Raw genomic sequence first — 17,969 nt, forward strand, 5'->3', positions numbered from 1 at the left:
CATGGTTTTAAATGTTCTGATATCTGCTGAATTCGTTGACAGTCTCTCTCTAGTCATGGTTTTAAATGTTCTGATATCTGCTGTATTCGTTGACAGTCTCTCTCTAGTCATGGTTTTAAATGTTCTGATATCTGCTGTATTCGTTGACAGTCTCTCTCTAGTCATGGTTTTAAATGTTCTGATATCTGCTGTATTCGTTGACAGTCTCTCTCTAGTCATGGTTTTAAATGTTCTGATATCTGCTGTATTCGTTGACAGTCTCTCTCTAGTCATGGTTTTAAATGTTCTGATATCTGCTGTATTCGTTGACAGTTTCTCTCTAGTCATGGTTTTAAATGTTCTGATATCTGCTGTATTCGTTGACAGTCTCTCTCTAGTCATGGTTTTAAATGTTCTGATATCTGCAGTATCCGTTGACAGTTTCTCTCTAGTCATAGTTTTAAATGTTCTGATATCTGCTGTATTCGTTGACAGTCTCTGTCTAGTCATGGTTTTAAATGTTCTGATATCTGCTGTATTCGTTGACAGTCTCTCTCTAGTCATGGTTTTAAATGTTCTGATATCTGCTGTATTCGTTGACAGTCTCTCTCTAGTCATGGTTTTAAATGTTCTGATATCTGCTGTATTCGTTGACAGTCTCTCTCTAGTCATGGTTTTAAATGTTCTGATATCTGCTGTATTCGTTGACAGTCTCTCTCTCGTCATGGTTTTAAATGTTCTGATATCTGCTGTATTCGTTGACAGTCTCTCTCTAGTCATGGTTTTAAATGTTCTGATATCTGCTGTATTCGTTGACAGTCTCTCTCTAGTCATGGTTTTAAATGTTCTGATATCTGCTGTATTCGTTGACAGTTTCTCTCTAGTCATGGTTTTAAATGTTCTGATATCTGCTGTATTCGTTGACAGTCTCTCTCTAGTCATGGTTTTAAATGTTCTGATATCTGCTGTATCCGTTGACAGTTTCTCTCTAGTCATGGTTTTAAATGTTCTGATATCTGCTGTATTCGTTGACAGTCTCTCTCTAGTCATGGTTTTAAATGTTCTGATATCTGCTGTATTCGTTGACAGTCTCTCTCTAGTCATGGTTTTAAATGTTCTGATATCTGCTGTATCCGTTGACAGTTTCTCTCTAGTCATGGTTTTAAATGTTCTGATATCTGCTGTATTCGTTGACAGTTTCTCTCTAGTCATGGTTTTAAATGTTCTGATATCTGCTGTATTCGTTGACAGTCTCTCTCTAGTCATGGTTTTAAATGTTCTGATATCTGCTGTATTCGTTGACAGTCTCTCTCTAGTCATGGTTTTAAATGTTCTGATATCTGCTGTATTCGTTGACAGTTTCTCTCTAGTCATGGTTTTAAATGTTCTGATATCTGCTGTATTCGTTGACAGTTTCTCTCTAGTCATGGTTTTAAATGTTCTGATATCTGCTGTATTCGTTGACAGTCTCTCTCTAGTCATGGTTTTAAATGTTCTGATATCTGCTGTATTCGTTGACAGTCTCTCTCTAGTCATGGTTTTAAATGTTCTGATATCTGCTGTATTCGTTGACAGTCTCTCTCTAGTCATGGTTTTAAATGTTCTGATATCTGCTGTATTCGTTGACAGTTTCTCTCTAGTCATGGTTTTAAATGTTCTGATATCTGCTGTATTCGTTGACAGTCTCTCTCTAATCATGGTTTTAAATGTTCTGATATCTGCTGTATTCGTTGAAAGTCTCTCTCTAGTCATGGTTTTAAATGTTCTGATATCTGCTGTATTCGTGGACAGTCTCTCTCTAGTCATGGTTTTAAATGTTCTGATATCTGCTGTATTCGTTGACAGTTTCTCTCTAGTCATGGTTTTAAATGTTCTGATATCTGCTGTATTCGTTGACAGTCTCTCTCTAGTCATGGTTTTAAATGTTCTGATATCTGCTGTATTCGTTGACAGTTTCTCTCTAGTCATGGTTTTAAATGTTCTGATATCTGCTGTATTCGTTGACAGTCTCTCTCTAGTCATGGTTTTAAATGTTCTGATATCTGCTGTATTCGTTGACAGTCTCTCTCTAGTCATGGTTTTAAATGTTCTGATATCTGCTGTATTCGTTGACAGTCTCTCTCTAGTCATGGTTTTAAATGTTCTGATATCTGCTGTATTCGTTGACAGTTTCTCTCTAGTCATGGTTTTAAATGTTCTGATATCTGCTGTATTCGTTGACAGTCTCTCTCTAGTCATGGTTTTAAATGTTCTGATATCTGCTGTATTCGTTGACAGTCTCTCTCTAGTCATGGTTTTAAATGTTCTGATATCTGCTGTATTCGTTGACAGTCTCTCTCTAGTCATGGTTTTAAATGTTCTGATATCTGCTGTATTCGTTGACAGTCTCTCTCTAGTCATGGTTTTAAATGTTCTGATATCTGCTGTATTCGTTGACAGTCTCTCTCTAGTCATGGTTTTAAATGTTCTGATATCTGCTGTATTCGTTGACAGTCTCTCTCTAGTCATGGTTTTAAATGTTCTGATATCTGCTGTATTCGTTGACAGTCTCTCTCTAGTCATGGTTTTAAATGTTCTGATATCTGCTGTATTCGTTGACAGTCTCTCTCTAGTCATGGTTTTAAATGTTCTGATATCTGCTGTATTCGTTGACAGTCTCTCTCTAGTCATGGTTTTAAATGTTCTGATATCTGCTGTATTCGTTGACAGTCTCTCTCTAGTCATGGTTTTAAATGTTCTGATATCTGCTGTATTCGTTGACAGTTTCTCTCTAGTCATGGTTTTAAATGTTCTGATATCTGCTGTATTCGTTGACAGTCTCTCTCTAGTCATGGTTTTAAATGTTCTGATATCTGCTGTATTCGTTGACAGTCTCTCTCTAGTCATGGTTTTAAATGTTCTGATATCTGCTGTATTCGTTGACAGTCTCTCTCTAGTCATGGTTTTAAATGTTCTGATATCTGCTGTATTCGTTGACAGTCTCTCTCTAGTCATGGTTTTAAATGTTCTGATATCTGCTGTATTCGTTGACAGTTTCTCTCTAGTCATGGTTTTAAATGTTCTGATATCTGCTGTATTCGTTGACAGTCTCTCTCTAGTCATGGTTTTAAATGTTCTGATATCTGCTGTATTCGTTGACAGTCTCTCTCTAGTCATGGTTTTAAATGTTCTGATATCTGCTGTATTCGTGGACAGTCTCTCTCTAGTCATGGTTTTAAATGTTCTGATATCTGCTGTATTCGTTGACAGTTTCTCTCTAGTCATGGTTTTAAATGTTCTGATATCTGCTGTATTCGTTGACAGTCTCTCTCTAGTCATGGTTTTAAATGTTCTGATATCTGCTGTATTCGTTGACAGTCTCTCTCTAGTCATGGTTTTAAATGTTCTGATATCTGCTGTATTCGTTGACAGTCTCTCTCTAGTCATTGTTTTAAATGTTCTGATATCTGCTGTATTCGTTGACAGTTTCTCTCTAGTCATGGTTTTAAATGTTCTGATATCTGCTGTATTCGTTGACAGTTTCTCTCTAGTCATGGTTTTAAATGTTCTGATATCTGCTGTATTCGTTGACAGTCTCTCTAGTCATGGTTTTAAATGTTCTGATATCTGCTGTATTCGTTGACAGTCTCTCTCTAGTCATGGTTTTAAATGTTCTGATATCTGCTGTATTCGTTGACAGTTTCTCTCTAGTCATGGTTTTAAATGTTCTGATATCTGCTGTATTCGTTGACAGTCTCTCTCTAGTCATGGTTTTAAATGTTCTGATATCTGCTGTATTCGTTGACAGTCTCTCTCTAGTCGAGGTTTTAAATGTTCTGATATCTGCTGTATTCGTTGACAGTCTCTCTCTAGTCATGGTTTTAAATGTTCTGATATCTGCTGTATTCGTTGACAGTTTCTCTCTAGCCATGGTTTTAAATGTTCTGATATCTGCTGTATTCGTTGACAGTCTCTCTCTAGTCATGGTTTTAAATGTTCTGATATCTGCTGTATTCGTTGACAGTTTCTCTCTAGTCATGGTTTTAAATGTTCTGATATCTGCTGTATTCGTTGACAGTCTCTCTCTAGTCATGGTTTTAAATGTTCTGATATCTGCTGTATTCGTTGACAGTCTCTCTCTAGTCATGGTTTTAAATGTTCTGATATCTGCTGTATTCGTTGACAGTCTCTCTCTAGTCATGGTTTTAAATGTTCTGATATCTGCTGTATTCGTTGACAGTCTCTCTCTAGTCATGGTTTTAAATGTTCTGATATCTGCTGTATTCGTTGACAGTCTCTCTCTAGTCATGGTTTTAAATGTTCTGATATCTGCTGTATTCGTTGACAGTCTCTCTCTAGTCATGGTTTTAAATGTTCTGATATCTGCTGTATTCGTTGACAGTCTCTCTCTAGTCATGGTTTTAAATGTTCTGATATCTGCTGTATTCGTTGACAGTTTCTCTCTAGTCATGGTTTTAAATGTTCTGATATCTGCTGTATTCGTTGACAGTTTCTCTCTAGTCATGGTTTTAAATGTTCTGATATCTGCTGTATTCGTTGACAGTCTCTCTCTAGTCATGGTTTTAAATGTTCTGATATCTGCTGTATTCGTTGACAGTCTCTCTCTAGTCATGGTTTTAAATGTTCTGATATCTGCTGTATTCGTTGACAGTCTCTCTCTAGTCATGGTTTTAAATGTTCTGATATCTGCTGTATTCGTTGACAGTTTCTCTCTAGTCATGGTTTTAAATGTTCTGATATCTGCTGTATTCGTTGACAGTCTCTCTCTAGTCATGGTTTTAAATGTTCTGATATCTGCTGTATTCGTTGACAGTCTCTCTCTAGTCATGGTTTTAAATGTTCTGATATCTGCTGTATTCGTTGACAGTCTCTCTCTAGTCATGGTTTTAAATGTTCTGATATCTGCTGTATTCGTTGACAGTTTCTCTCTAGTCATGGTTTTAAATGTTCTGATATCTGCTGTATTCGTTGACAGTCTCTCTCTAGTCATGGTTTTAAATGTTCTGATATCTGCTGTATTCGTTGACAGTCTCTCTCTAGTCATGGTTTTAAATGTTCTGATATCTGCTGTATTCGTTGACAGTTTCTCTCTAGTCATGGTTTTAAATGTTCTGATATCTGCTGTATTTGTTGACAGTTTCTCTCTAGTCATGGTTTTAAATGTTCTGATATCTGCTGTATTCGTTGACAGTCTCTCTCTAGTCATGGTTTTAAATGTTCTGATATCTGCTGTATTCGTTGACAGTCTCCCTCTAGTCATGGTTTTAAATGTTCTGATATCTGCTGTATTCGTTGACAGTTTCTCTCTAGTCATGGTTTTAAATGTTCTGATATCTGCTGTATTCGTTGACAGTTTCTCTCTAGTCATGGTTTTAAATGTTCTGATATCTGCTGTATTCGTTGACAGTCTCTCTCTAGTCATGGTTTTAAATGTTCTGATATCTGCTGTATTCGTTGACAGTCTCTCTCTAGTCATGGTTTTAAATGTTCTGATATCTGCTGTATTCGTTGACAGTCTCTCTCTAGTCATGGTTTTAAATGTTCTGATATCTGCTGTATTCGTTGACAGTTTCTCTCTAGTCATGGTTTTAAATGTTCTGATATCTGCTGTATTCGTTGACAGTTTCTCTCTAGTCATGGTTTTAAATGTTCTGATATCTGCTGTATTCGTTGACAGTTTCTCTCTAGTCATGGTTTTAAATGTTCTGATATCTGCTGTATTTGTTGACAGTCTCTCTCTAGTCATTGTTTTAAATGTTCTGATATCTGCTGTATTCGTTGACAGTTTCTCTCTAGTCATGGTTTTAAATGTTCTGATATCTGCTGTATTTGTTGACAGTCTCTCTCTAGTCATTGTTTTAAATGTTCTGATATCTGCTGTATTCGTTGACAGTCTCTCTCTAGTCATGGTTTTAAATGTTCTGATATCTGCTGTATTCGTTGAGTCTCTCTCTAGTCATGGTTTTAAATGTTCTGATATCTGCTGTATTTGTTGACAGTCTCTCTCTAGTCATGGTTTTAAATGTTCTGATATCTGCTGTATTCGTTGACAGTCTCTCTCTAGTCATGGTTTTAAATGTTCTGATATCTGCTGTATTCGTTGACATTCTCTCTCTAGTCATGGTTTTAAATGTTCTGATATCTGCTGTATTCGTTGACAGTTTCTCTCTAGTCATGGTTTTAAATGTTCTGATATCTGCTGTATTCGTTGACAGTCTCTCTCTAGTCATGGTTTTAAATGTTCTGATATCTGCTGTATTCGTTGACAGTTTCTCTCTAGTCATGGTTTTAAATGTTCTGATATCTGCTGTATTCGTTGACAGTCTCTCTCTAGTCATGGTTTTAAATGTTCTGATATCTGCTGTATTCGTTGACAGTCTCTCTCTAGTCATGGTTTTAAATGTTCTGATATCTGCTGTATTCGTTGACAGTTTCTCTCTAGTCATGGTTTGAAACGTTTTGAAATCTCACAGTATTACATTTTATCGTAGCTTTCTTTATGCTGCTAAGTTGTCTGAGCTATCCGATTGGCCAGCGGTGGCATAGTTGACTTGATTTCCTATCCAGGCCCACCGGGAAGGCAGTGTTTGTAACTTCAGACAAATTAAATGGTAACAGTTTCCCTGCCCGGCCGGCGCGCAGGGCAACACAAGATCGACTAGAAATACCTTGGAGATGGACAAGTCGATCGATCAGTTGGTCAGAATACTGCTGTGACAAAAAGGGGAGGGGTCAGAATACTGCTGTGACAAAAAGGGGAGGGGTCAGAATATTGATGTGACAAAACAGGGAGGGGTCAGAATATTGCTGTGACAAAAAGGGGAGGGGTCAGAATATTGCTGTGACAAAAAGGGGAGGGGTCAGAATATTGCTGTGACAAAAAGGGAAGGGGTCAGAATATTGCTGTGACAAAAAGGGGAGGGGTCAGAATATTGCTGTGACAAAAACGGGAGGGGTCAGAATATTGCTGTGACAAAAACGGGAGGGGTCAGAATATTGCTGTGACAAAAAGGGGAGATGTCAGAATATTGCTGTGACAAAAAGGGGAGATGTCAGAATATTGCTGTGACAAAAAGGGGAGATGTCAGAATATTGCTGTGACAAAAAGGGGAGATGTCAGAATATTGCTGTGACAAAAAGGGGAGGGGTCAGAATATTGCTGTGACAAAAAGGGGAGGGGTCAGAATATTGCTGTGACAAAAACGGGAGGGGTCAGAATATTGCTGTGACAAAAAGGGGAGATGTCAGATTATTGCTGTGACAAAAAGGGGAGATGTCAGAATATTGCTGTGACAAAAAGGGGAGGGGTCAGAATATTGCTGTGACAAAAAGGGGAGGGGTCAGAATATTGCTGTGACAAAAAGGGGAGGGGTCAGAATATTGCTGTGACAAAAAGGGGAGATGTCAGAATATTGCTGTGACAAAAAGGGGAGATGTCAGAATACTACTGTGATAAAGAAGGGAGGGGTCAGAATACTGCTGTGATAAAAAGGGGAGGTCAACAGGAGTGATGAAGTTAGAACCTGAGGAAGAGGGACAATTACAGAGCTATACAGAGAATCAAATGAAATGTTATTGGACTAACAGTGAAATGCTTACTTACAGTGCCTTTTCCATTAACGCCGAGTTAAAAATAAGATACAAATAGTAATGATTCACGAGGAATAAAAACACAAAGTGAATAACAAATAAAGAGTCAAATAACATGTCTACATACAGTACAGGAAGTACCAGTACTGAGTCAATGTGCAGGTGTACGAGGTAACTGAGGTAGTCAGGTACTGAACATACCGGGTAAACTGACGAGGCAGAGAGAGAGCAGAATGGTGGAGCGAGAAAAGGAGAAGGAGAATGATGAAAGAAAAGGCTATGAAAAAAGGATGCCCTCCATCACAAACATTTTGATTTGAGCTAGGAGGAAGAGATGAGGTGGAGGAGAACATCAAAGGTGAGATGAAGAGCAGAACGTCCCCAGCTACCTCTGGTAGACCGAGGAAATATGGAAACAGATGGAGGGAGACGTTAGAGAGCTCTACATACTGGTTTCACACAGAAGAGCATATGAGTGAGAGAGAGAGATGAAAAAGAGGAGTTTACTCACTGGGCTCACAGCACACTGTGACTCGCAGCTTCATGCAGGGCAGCGGTGAGCTTTCCCCTGTAGGCAATGCTGGAGAGAGAGGGAGACAGAGAGAGACAGACACAGAGAGACAGACACAGAGAGACAGACACAGAGAGACAGACACAGAGAGACAGACACAGAGAGACAGACACAGAGAGACAGACACAGAGAGACAGACACAGAGACAGACACAGAGAGACAGACACAGAGAGAGAGAGAGACAGAGAGAGAGAGATAGAGAGAACAAATCCAAATTTGAAAAACTCCCATATCTACTGGGTGAAATTCCACAGTGTGCCATCACAGCAGCAAGATTTGTGACCTGTTGCCACGAGAAAAGGGCAACCAGTGAAGAACACACACCATTGTAAATACAACCCAAATGTATGCCTATTTATTTTATCTTGTGTCCTTTAACCATTTGTACATTGTTAAAACACTGTATATATAATATGACATTTGTAATGTCTTTCTTGTTTTGAAACTTCTATGTGTAATGTTTACTGTTAATTTTTGTTGTTTTTCACTTTATATATTCACTTTGTATGTTATCTACCTCACTTGCTTTGGCAATGTTAACACATGTTTCCCATGCCAATAAAGCCCTTGAATTGAATTGAATTGAATTGAGAGAGACAGAGAGAGAGAGAGAGAGAGAGAGAGCGAGACAGAGAGAGAGACAGAGAGAGAGACAGAGAGAGCGAGAGAGAGAGAGAGAGAGAGAGAGAGAGAGAGACAGAGAGAGCGAGAGAGAGAGACAGAGAGCGAGAGAGAGAGACAGAGAGCGAGAGAGAGAGCGAGAGAGAGACAGAGAGAGAGAGACAGAGAGAGAGAGACAGAGAGAGAGAGACAGAGAGAGAGAGACAGAGAGAGAGAGACAGAGAGAGAGAGAGACAGAGAGAGAGAGAGAGAGAGAGAGAGAGAGAGAGAGAGAGAGACAGAGAGAGACAGAGAGAGACAGAGAGAGACAGAGAGAGACAGAGAGAGACAGAGAGAGACAGACAGAGAGAGAGACAGAGAGAGAGAGAGAGAGAGAGACAGAGACAGAGAGAGAGACAGAGAGAGAGAGACGGACAGAGAGCGAGAGACAGAGAGAGAGAGAGATTGCCTTGTTACAGTAAAGCTATGTGTGAAGTGTTGGGCGTTGGAGAATTTCAACCCTTCATGTATTTGACAATAATATAGAATGTGTCACCATATGACGTCACCCTTCACCAACCATCAGAACTCAGCTGGATTCAGTTAGTATGAAAGAAACTACAGAAAAGGTTTTCCATTTGGAAACTCCAGCAGACAGCAACCACTACAGGGGTCAAAGGGGACTGACACAATGGATTGTGGGAGTCAAGGTGTTTCCTGTTTGGCAGCTGCTGTCAGAATTAAGCGACAGAAACACAGTCACTATCTGGTCGTCTGGAGCTCAGTTGGTAGAGCATGACGGTTGCAGGACAGTGGGTTTGATTCCCGGGACCCGCCCTATGTAAAATGTATGTACGCAGGACTCCATCACTTCAGATAAGAGTCTTCTAAATGGCATACATTATATTAAGTAGGATGCTAACTTATACTTTCAAGTTCAAACAGCCACCTCTAATCTTAACCCTCAACGTAACCAAACAAAAGCTTGTCTACTTGCTCGTCAGTTCTGAGAATGCTGTTCCTTCTAGCAATGCCATCTAGTGACTACAGATCACTGGGCTGATTGACGCGGATGCTATGTGAGCTGTCAGTGTGGATCACTATAAGAGACAGACTGAAACAGCTAATACTATTGTCGTGTCCCCAGTCTAAAAGCATTATACTGTCCCTATGGCCTGGCCCTTTCACCCAGCCAGACGGTTGGACAAACTTCAAGCGTTATCTTTGATGTGGACAATACACACACAGACAGCCAGGCCCACTGGGGTAGTTCCAGGGGAGGAGGCTATTGTTGTGTTCTCCAGCCCTGCACAGACACAATGGCCCAGTGCTCTGTGTGTGTGTGTGTGTGTGTGTGTGTGTGTGTGTGTGTGTGTGTGTGTGTGTGTGTGTGTGTGTGTGTGTGTGTGTGTGTGTGTGTGTGTGTCTCATGCCCTGACAATGCTCCATTGTCCCGCAGACCGCAATAGTAATTTATGTAAAGATTCTTTCCCTCCGTCTCTCATCCATTATTTTCCTCGCCCTTTTCCCTCGCTTTTGTTGCTCCCCTTTTCTTTCTCCCTGTGGATTCCACTCATCCCCCTCTCTCTCCCCCTCCCTTCCTGTACTATCAGACTCTCCCCTCTTTAATTCCATGCTTCTCCTCCTACGGCTGCTTTAAAAGCCTGTCTTTTTCTTGTCCCCCCCCCCTCTTTTGGTTGGACAGAGACCAGAAGTTGTAAAAACAGTAAGAAACGGATTTCAGGGCACCAAACCTTCCCCTCTCCAATGTGTCAAGTCATTATCTTTTTGTTTTCTCATTATTTGGTTGGGTCTAATTGTGCTGCTGTGCTAGGGCTCTGCAAGGTGTGTTTGTGTTTGTGAACAGAGCCCCAGGACCAGCTTGCTTAGGGGACTCTTCTCCAGGTTCATCTCTCTCTAGGTGATGGCTTTGTTATGGAAGGTTTGGGAATCGCTTCCTTTTAGGTGGTTGTAGAATTTAACGGCTCTTTTCTGGATTTTGATAATTAGCGGGTATCGGCCTAATTCTGCTCTGCATGCATTATTTGGTGTTTTACGGAGGATAGTTTTGCAGAATTCTGCATACAGTCTCAATTTGGTGTTTTTCCCATTTTGTGAGCTGAACCCAGACCTCACAATCATAAAGGGCAATGGGCTCTATGACTGATTTAAGTATTTTTTGCCAGATCCTAATTACTATGTTGAATTTGGTGTTCCTTTTGGTGACATAGAATGCCCTTCTTGCCTTGTCTCTTAGATCATTCACAGCTTTGTGGAAGTTACCTGTGGCACTGATGTTTAGGCCAAGGTATGTATAGTTTTTTGTGTGCTCTAGGGCAACAGTGTCTAGAATTTGTATTTGTGGTCCTGATGACTGGACCTTTTTTGGAACACCATTATTTTGGTCTTACTGAGATTTACTGTCAGGGCCCAGGTCTGACAGAATCTGTGCAGAATATCTAGGTGCTGCTGATGGCCCTCCTTGGTTGGAGACAGAAGCACCAGATCATTAGGAAACAGTAGACATCGCTCCCTCCCCTCTACCTTCTCTGCCTCCCTTGCTCCCCCCCTCCCTCCTCCAGCGGTTGGAGATAAATGAGAGAGGAAGACAGAAATAGGAAGTAGTGGGAAAAAAGGAAACCCAAGTTATCACACAGATTTACTTATACACACACACTCACAGCTGTAGTAGTAGTGGTGTCCGGGGAGGAACTCGAAGCCCAGAGAGAAGGGGGTGAAGCGCTGGATCTTCTCTGAGAAGCGGACAGGGCCTAAGGGGGCATGGGGGCTGTTACACTCCCATCTCTTGATGGCCCCTTGGGTCTCCACACAGCCCCTGAACCCCCCCTCAGCCACCAGGTACAGGGCCAGGCTGTCTGGTGGGACCTGGGGGTAGACCTCACTGGGGGGAGACGGGTGAGGGTAGTGGGGGCAGTAAATATCCAGGTAGTCATTCAGATTCACCTGGATGGACAGATCCCCTCCCGTCAAACTGAGACAGAAGGAAAGGGAGAGAGAGAGAGACAGAAGGAAAGGGAGAGAGAGAGAGACAGAAGGAAAGGGAGAGAGAGAGAGACAGAAGGAAAGGGAGAGACAAGGAAAGGGAGAGACAAGGAAAGGGAGAGACAGAAGGAAAGGGAGAGACAGAAGGAAAGGGAGAGACAGAAGGAAAGGGAGAGAAGGAAAGGGGGAGAGAAGGAAAGGGAGAGACAAGGAAAGGGAGAGAAGGAAAGGGAGAGACAAGGAAAGGGAGAGACAAGGAAAGGGAGAGACAAGGAAAGGGAGATACGGAAAGGGAGAGCGAGAGAGACAGAAGGAAAGGGAGAGAAAGGGAGAGAAGGAAAGGGGGAGAGAAGGAAAGTGAGAGACAAGGAAAGTGAGAGACAAGGAAAGGGAGAGACAAGGAAAGGGAGAGACAAGGAAAGGGAGCGAAGGAAAGGGAGCGAAGGAAAGGGAGAGCGAAGGAAAGGGAGAGAGAAGGAAAGGGAGAGAGAAGGAAAGGGAGAGAGAAGGAAAGGGAGAGACAGAAGGAAAGGGAGAGAAAGGGAGAGACAAGGAAAGGGAGAGAAAGGGAGAGACAAGGAAAGGGAGAGAAAGGGAGAGACAAGGAAAGGGAGAGAAAGGGAGAGACAAGGAAAGGGAGAGAAAGGGAGAGACAGAAGGAAAGGGAGAGACAGAAGAAAAGGGAGAGAAAAGGAGACAGAAGGAAAGGGAGAGAGAAGGAAAGGGGGAGAGAAGGAAAGGGGGAGAGAAGGAAAGGGGGAGAAAGGGGGAGAGAAGGAAAGGGAGAGAAAGGGAGAGAGAAGGAAAGGGAGAGAAAAGGAGACAGAAGGAAAGGGGGAGAGAAGGAAAGGGGGAGATAAGGAAAGGGGGAGAGAAGGAAAGGGAGAGAGAAGGAAAGGGAGAGAGAAGGAAAGGGAGAGAGAAGGAAAGGGAGAGAAAGGGGGAGAGAAGGAAAGGGAGAGAAAGGGAGAGAGAAGGAAAGGAAGAGAAAGGGAGAGACAAGGAAAGGGAGAGAAAGGGAGAGACAAGGAAAGGGAGAGACAAGGAAAGGGAGAGAAAGGGAGAGACAGAAGGAAAGGGAGAGAGAAGGAAAGGGGGAGAGAAGGAAAGGGAGAGAAAGGGAGAGAGAAGGAAAGGAAGAGAAAGGGAGAGAGAAGGAAAGGGAGAGACAAGGAAAGGGAGAGAGAAGGAAAGGGAGAGACAAGGAAAGGGAGAGACAAGGAAAGGGAGAGACAAGGAAAGGGAGAGACAAGGAACGGGAGAGACAAGGAAAGGGAGAGAAAGGGAGAGACAGAAGGAAAGGGAGAGAAAGGGAGAGACAGAAGGAAAGGGAGAGAGAAGGAAAGGGGGAGAGAAGGAAAGGGGGAGAGAAGGAAAGGGGGAGAGAAGGAAAGGGGGAGAGAAGGAAAGGGGGAGAAAGCGAGAGAGAGAAGGAAAGGGAGAGAAAGCGAGAGAGAAGGAAAGGGGAGAGAAGGAAAGGGGGAGAAAGGGAGAGAGACAGAAGGAAAGGGAGAGAAAGCGAGAGAGAAGGAAAGTGGGAGAGAAGGAAAGTGGGAGAGAAGGAAAGGGAGAGAGAAGGAAAGGGAGAGACAAGGAAAGGGAGACAAGGAAAGGGAGACAAGGAAAGTGGGAGACAGAAGGAAAGGGAGAGAGAAGGAAAGGGAGAGAGAAGGAAAGGGAGAGACAGAAGGAAAGGGAGAGACAGAAGGAAAGGGAGAGAGAAGGAAAGGGAGAGAGAAGGAAAGGGAGAGAGAAGGAAAGGGAGAGAGAAGGAAAGGGAGAGAGAAGGAAAGGGAGAGAGAAGGAAAGGGAGAGAAAGGGAGAGAGAAGGAAAGGGAGACAGAAGGAAAGGGAGAAAGAAGGAAAGGGAGAGAAGGAAAGGGAGAGAAAGGGAGAGAAAGGGAGAGACAAGGAAAGGGAGACAGAAGGAAAGGTAGAGAGAAGGAAAGGAAGACAGAAGGAAAGGGAGAAAGAAGGAAAGGGAGAGAGAAGGAAAGGGAGAGAGAAGGAAAGGGAGAGAGAAGGAAAGGGAGAGAAGGAAAGGGAGAAAGAAGGAAAGGAGACAAAAGGAAAGGGAGAGAGAAGGGAGAGAGAATGAAAGGGAGAGAGAATGAAAGGGAGAGAGAAGGAAAGGGAGAAAGAAGGAAAGGGAGAAAGAAGGAAAGGAGACAAAAGGAAAGGGAGAGAAGGAAAGGGAGAGAAGGAAAGGGAGAGAAGGAAAGGAGACAAAAGGAAAGGGAGAGAGAAGGAAAGGGAGAGAGAAGGAAAGGGAGAGAGAAGGAAAGGGAGAGAGAAGGAAAGGGAGAGAGAAGGAAAGGGAGAAAGAAGGAAAGGGAGAAAGAAGGAAAGGAGACAAAAGGAAAGGGAGAGAAGGAAAGGGAGAGAAGGAAAGGGAGAGAAGGAAAGGAGACAAAAGGAAAGGGAGAGAGAAGGAAAGGAGACAGAAGGAAAGGGAGAAAGAAGGAAAGGGAGAGAAGGAAAGGAGACAAAAAGGGAGAGAAGGAAAGGAGACAAAAGGAAAGGGAGACAGAGGAAAGGGAGAGAAAGGGAGAGACAAGGAAAGGGAGACAGAAGGGAGAGAGAAGGAAAGGAGACAGAAGGAAAGGGAGAGACAGAAGGAAAGGGAGAGAAAGGGAGAGACAGAAGGAAAGGGAGAGACAGAAGGAAAGGGAGAGAAAGGGAGAGAGAAGGAAAGGGAGACAGAGGAAAGGGAGAGAAAGGGAGAGACAAGGAAAGGGAGACAGAAGGAAAGGGAGACAGAAGGAAAGGGAGACAGAAGGAAAGGGAGAAAAAAGGAAAGGGAGAGAAGGAAAGGAGACAAAAGGAAAGGGAGAGAAGGAAAGGAGACAAAAGGAAAGGGAGAGAGAAGGAAAGGAGACAGAAGGAAAGGAGACAAAAGGAAAGGGAGAGAGAAGGAAAGGGAGAGAGAAGGAAAGGGAGAGAGAAGGAAAGGGAGAGAGAAGGAAAGGGAGAGAGAAGGAAAGGGAGAGAGAAGGAAAGGGAGAGAGAAGGAAAGGGAGAAAAAAGGAAAGGGAGAGAAGGAAAGGAGACAAAAGGAAAGGGAGAGAAGGAAAGGAGACAAAAGGAAAGGGAGAGAGAAGGAAAGGAGACAAAAAGGAAGAAAGAATGAAAGGGAGACAGAAGGAAAGGAGACAAAAGGAAAGGGAGAAAGAAGGAAAGGGAGAGAAGGAAAGGAGACAAAAGGAAAGGGAGAGAGAAGGAAAGGGAGAGAGAAGGAAAGGGAGAGAGAAGGAAAGGGAGAAAAAGGGAAAGGGAGAGAAGGAAAGGAGACAAAAAGGGAGAGAAGGAAAGGAGACAAAAGGAAAGGGAGAGAGAAGGAAAGGAGACAGAAGGAAAGGGAGAAAGAAGGAAGGGAGAGAAGGAAAGGAGACAAAAGGAAAGGGAGAAAGAAGGAAAGGGAGACAGAAGGAAAGGAGACAAAAGGAAAGGGAGAAAGAAGGAAAGGGAGAGAAGGAAAGGAGACAAAAGGAAAGGGAGAAAGAAGGAAAGGGAGACAGAAGGAAAGGGAGAGAAGGAAAGGAGACAAAAGGAAAGGGAGAGAGAAGGAAAGGAGACAGAAGGAAAGGGAGAAAGAAGGAAGGGAGAGAAGGAAAGGAGACAAAAGGAAAGGGAGAAAGAAGGAAAGGGAGACAGAAGGAAAGGGAGAAAGAAGGAAAGGGAGACAGAAGGAAAGGGAGAGAAGGAAAGGAGACAAAAGGAAAGGGAGAGAGAAGGAAAGGAGACAGAAGGAAAGGGAGACAGAAGGAAAGGGAGACAGAAGGAAAGGGAGAGAAGGAAAGGAGACAAAAGGGAGAGAGAAGGAAAGGAGACAGAAGGAAAGGGAGAAAGAAGGAAGGGAGAGAAGGAAAGGAGACAAAAGGAAAGGGAGAAAGAAGGAAAGGGAGACAGAAGGAAAGGAGACAAAATGAAAGGGAGACAGAAGGAAAGGAGACAAAAGGAAAGGGAGAAAGAAGGAAAGGGAGACAGAAGGAAAGGAGACAAAAGGAAAGGGAGAAAGAAGGAAAGGGAGAGAGAAGGAAAGGAGACAGAAGGAAAGAGACAAAAGGAAAGGGAGAAAGAAGGAAAGGGAGAAAGAAGGAAAGGGAGACAGAAGGAAAGGAGACAAAATGAAACGGAGACAGAAGGAAAGGAGACAAAAGGAAAGGGAGAAAGAAGGAAAGGGGGACAGAGGGAAGGGAGACAGAAGGAAAGGGAGAAAGAAGGAAAGGGAGAGAAGGATAAAGAGGAAAAGAGATTAAGCATCAACATTCCACAATAACGATCAAACACAGTAAAATACAATGCTGTCAGTCAGAGAAAGAGAGACGGATGGAGAGAAGAGCTGGATGGTTGATGGTCTAAATAACTGTGGGCCTGGAGGAGAGATGGAGACAAGAAATATGGATAAATCATCAATATTCCACATAACCATTACAAGGTGATAAAGCAAAAACATAAACATAATGTAGAGCCACCTGTATTACTTGTTTTGGTGTCTGATACTTTGTAATGACATAGCTGGGAGCAGTACCAGGAAAAACAACCGACAGAGAGAGAACGAGAGAGAGCGAGAGAGAACGAGAGAGAACGAGAGAAAACGAGAGAGAACGAGAGAGAGAGAACAAGAGAGAACGAGAGAGAGAGAGAAGAGACAGAACGAGAGAGAGAGAGACAGAGAACGAGAGAGAGAGAGACAGAACGAGAGAGAGAGAGACAGAACGAGAGAGAGAGAGACAGAGAACGAGAGAGAGAGAGAGACAGAACGAGAGAGAGAGAGAGACAGAACGAGAGAGAGAGAGAGACAGAACGAGAGAGAGAGAGAGACAGAACGAGAGAGAGAGAGAGACAGAACGAGAGAGAGAGAGAGACAGAACGAGAGAGAGAGAGAGACAGAACGAGAGAGAGAGAGAGACAGAACGAGAGAGAGAGAGAGACAGAACGAGAGAGAGAGAGAGACAGAACGAGAGAGACAGAACGAGAGAGAGAGAGACAGAACGAGAGAGAGAGAGAGACAGAACGAGAGAGAGAGAGAGACAGAACGAGAGAGAGAGAGAGACAGAGAACGAGAGAGAGAGAGAGACAGAGAACGAGAGAGAGAGAGAGACAGAGAACGAGAGAGAGCGAACGAGAGAGAGCGAACGAGAGAGAGAACGAGAGAGAGAACGAGAGAGAGAGAGAGACAGAGAACGAGAGAGAGAGAGAGACAGAGAACGAGAGAGAGAGAGAGACAGAGAACGAGAGAGAGAGAGAGACAGAGAACGAGAGAGAGAGAGAGACAGAGAACGAGAGAGAGAGAGAGACAGAGAACGAGAGAGAGCGAACGAGAGAGAGCGAACGAGAGAGAGCGAACGAGAGAGAGAACGAGAGAGAGAACGAGAGAGAGAGAGACCGAGAGAGAGAGAGACAGAACGAGAGAGAGAACGAGAGAGAGAGAGACAGAACGAGAGACAGAACGAGAGAGAGAGAGACAGAACGAGAGAGAGAGAGACAGAACGAGAGAGAGAGAGACAGAACGAGAGAGAGAGAGACAGAACGAGAGAGAGAGAGACAGAACGAGAGAGAGAGAGACAGAACGAGAGAGAGAGAGACAGAACGAGAGAGAGAGAGACAGAACGAGAGAGAGAGAGACAGAACGAGAGAGAGAGAGACAGAACGAGAGAGAGAGAGACAGAACGAGAGAGAGAGAGACAGAACGAGAGAGAGAGAGACAGAACGAGAGAGAGAGAGACAGAACGAGAGAGAGAGAGACAGAACGAGAGAGAGAGAGACAGAACGAGAGAGAGAGAGAGACAGAACGAGAGAGAGAGAGAGACAGAACGAGAGAGAGAGAGAGACAGAACGAGAGAGAGAGAGACAGAACGAGAGAGACAGAACGAGAGAGAGAGACAGAACGAGAGAGAGAGACAGAACGAGAGAGAGAGACAGAACGAGAGAGAGAGACAGAACGAGAGAGAGAGACAGAACGAGAGAGAGAGACAGAACGAGAGAGAGAGACAGAGAACGAGAGAGAGAGACAGAGAACGAGAGAGAACGAGAGAGAGAGAGAGTGAGAACGAGAGAGAGGGAGAACGAGGGAGAGAACGAGAGAGAGAGAGAGAGAAAACGAGAGAGAGAGAGAACGAGAGAGAGAGAGAACCAGAGAGGCCCAACAATGCTAATTAAGGAGAAAAAGGGAGTCGGAAGAGAACAATATGGACTTGACTCTGACACACACTAGGGCCTCCAG

The 17,969-nt window shown here is 43.4% G+C and overlaps 1 protein-coding gene across 5 annotated transcripts in view; it reads right to left on the bottom strand.

Moving 5' to 3' along the window:
- The window catches only part of si:dkey-246i14.3 (ephrin A4), a 96,264-nt gene that overhangs the window by 21,313 nt on the left and 56,982 nt on the right, over positions 1 to 17,969 (bottom strand). For 3 of the 5 annotated variants that reach the window (XM_036967597.2, XM_036967618.2, XM_036967607.2), the window contains exons 2-3: positions 11,422 to 11,732; positions 8,081 to 8,149 (exon numbers count right to left, since the gene is read on the bottom strand). In XM_036967597.2, the coding sequence (XP_036823492.1) occupies positions 8,081 to 8,149; positions 11,422 to 11,732 (380 nt within the window). The remainder of the gene's footprint in view (positions 1 to 8,080; positions 8,150 to 11,421; positions 11,733 to 17,969) is intronic. The other 2 variants (XM_090223762.1, XM_090223769.1) reach the window with 1 other exon arrangement.

The sequence above is a fragment of the Oncorhynchus mykiss genome, chromosome 3 (assembly GCF_057628025.1).
Source record: "Oncorhynchus mykiss isolate SJ-2025 chromosome 3, ASM5762802v1, whole genome shotgun sequence".
Lineage (NCBI taxonomy): Eukaryota > Metazoa > Chordata > Actinopteri > Salmoniformes > Salmonidae > Oncorhynchus > Oncorhynchus mykiss.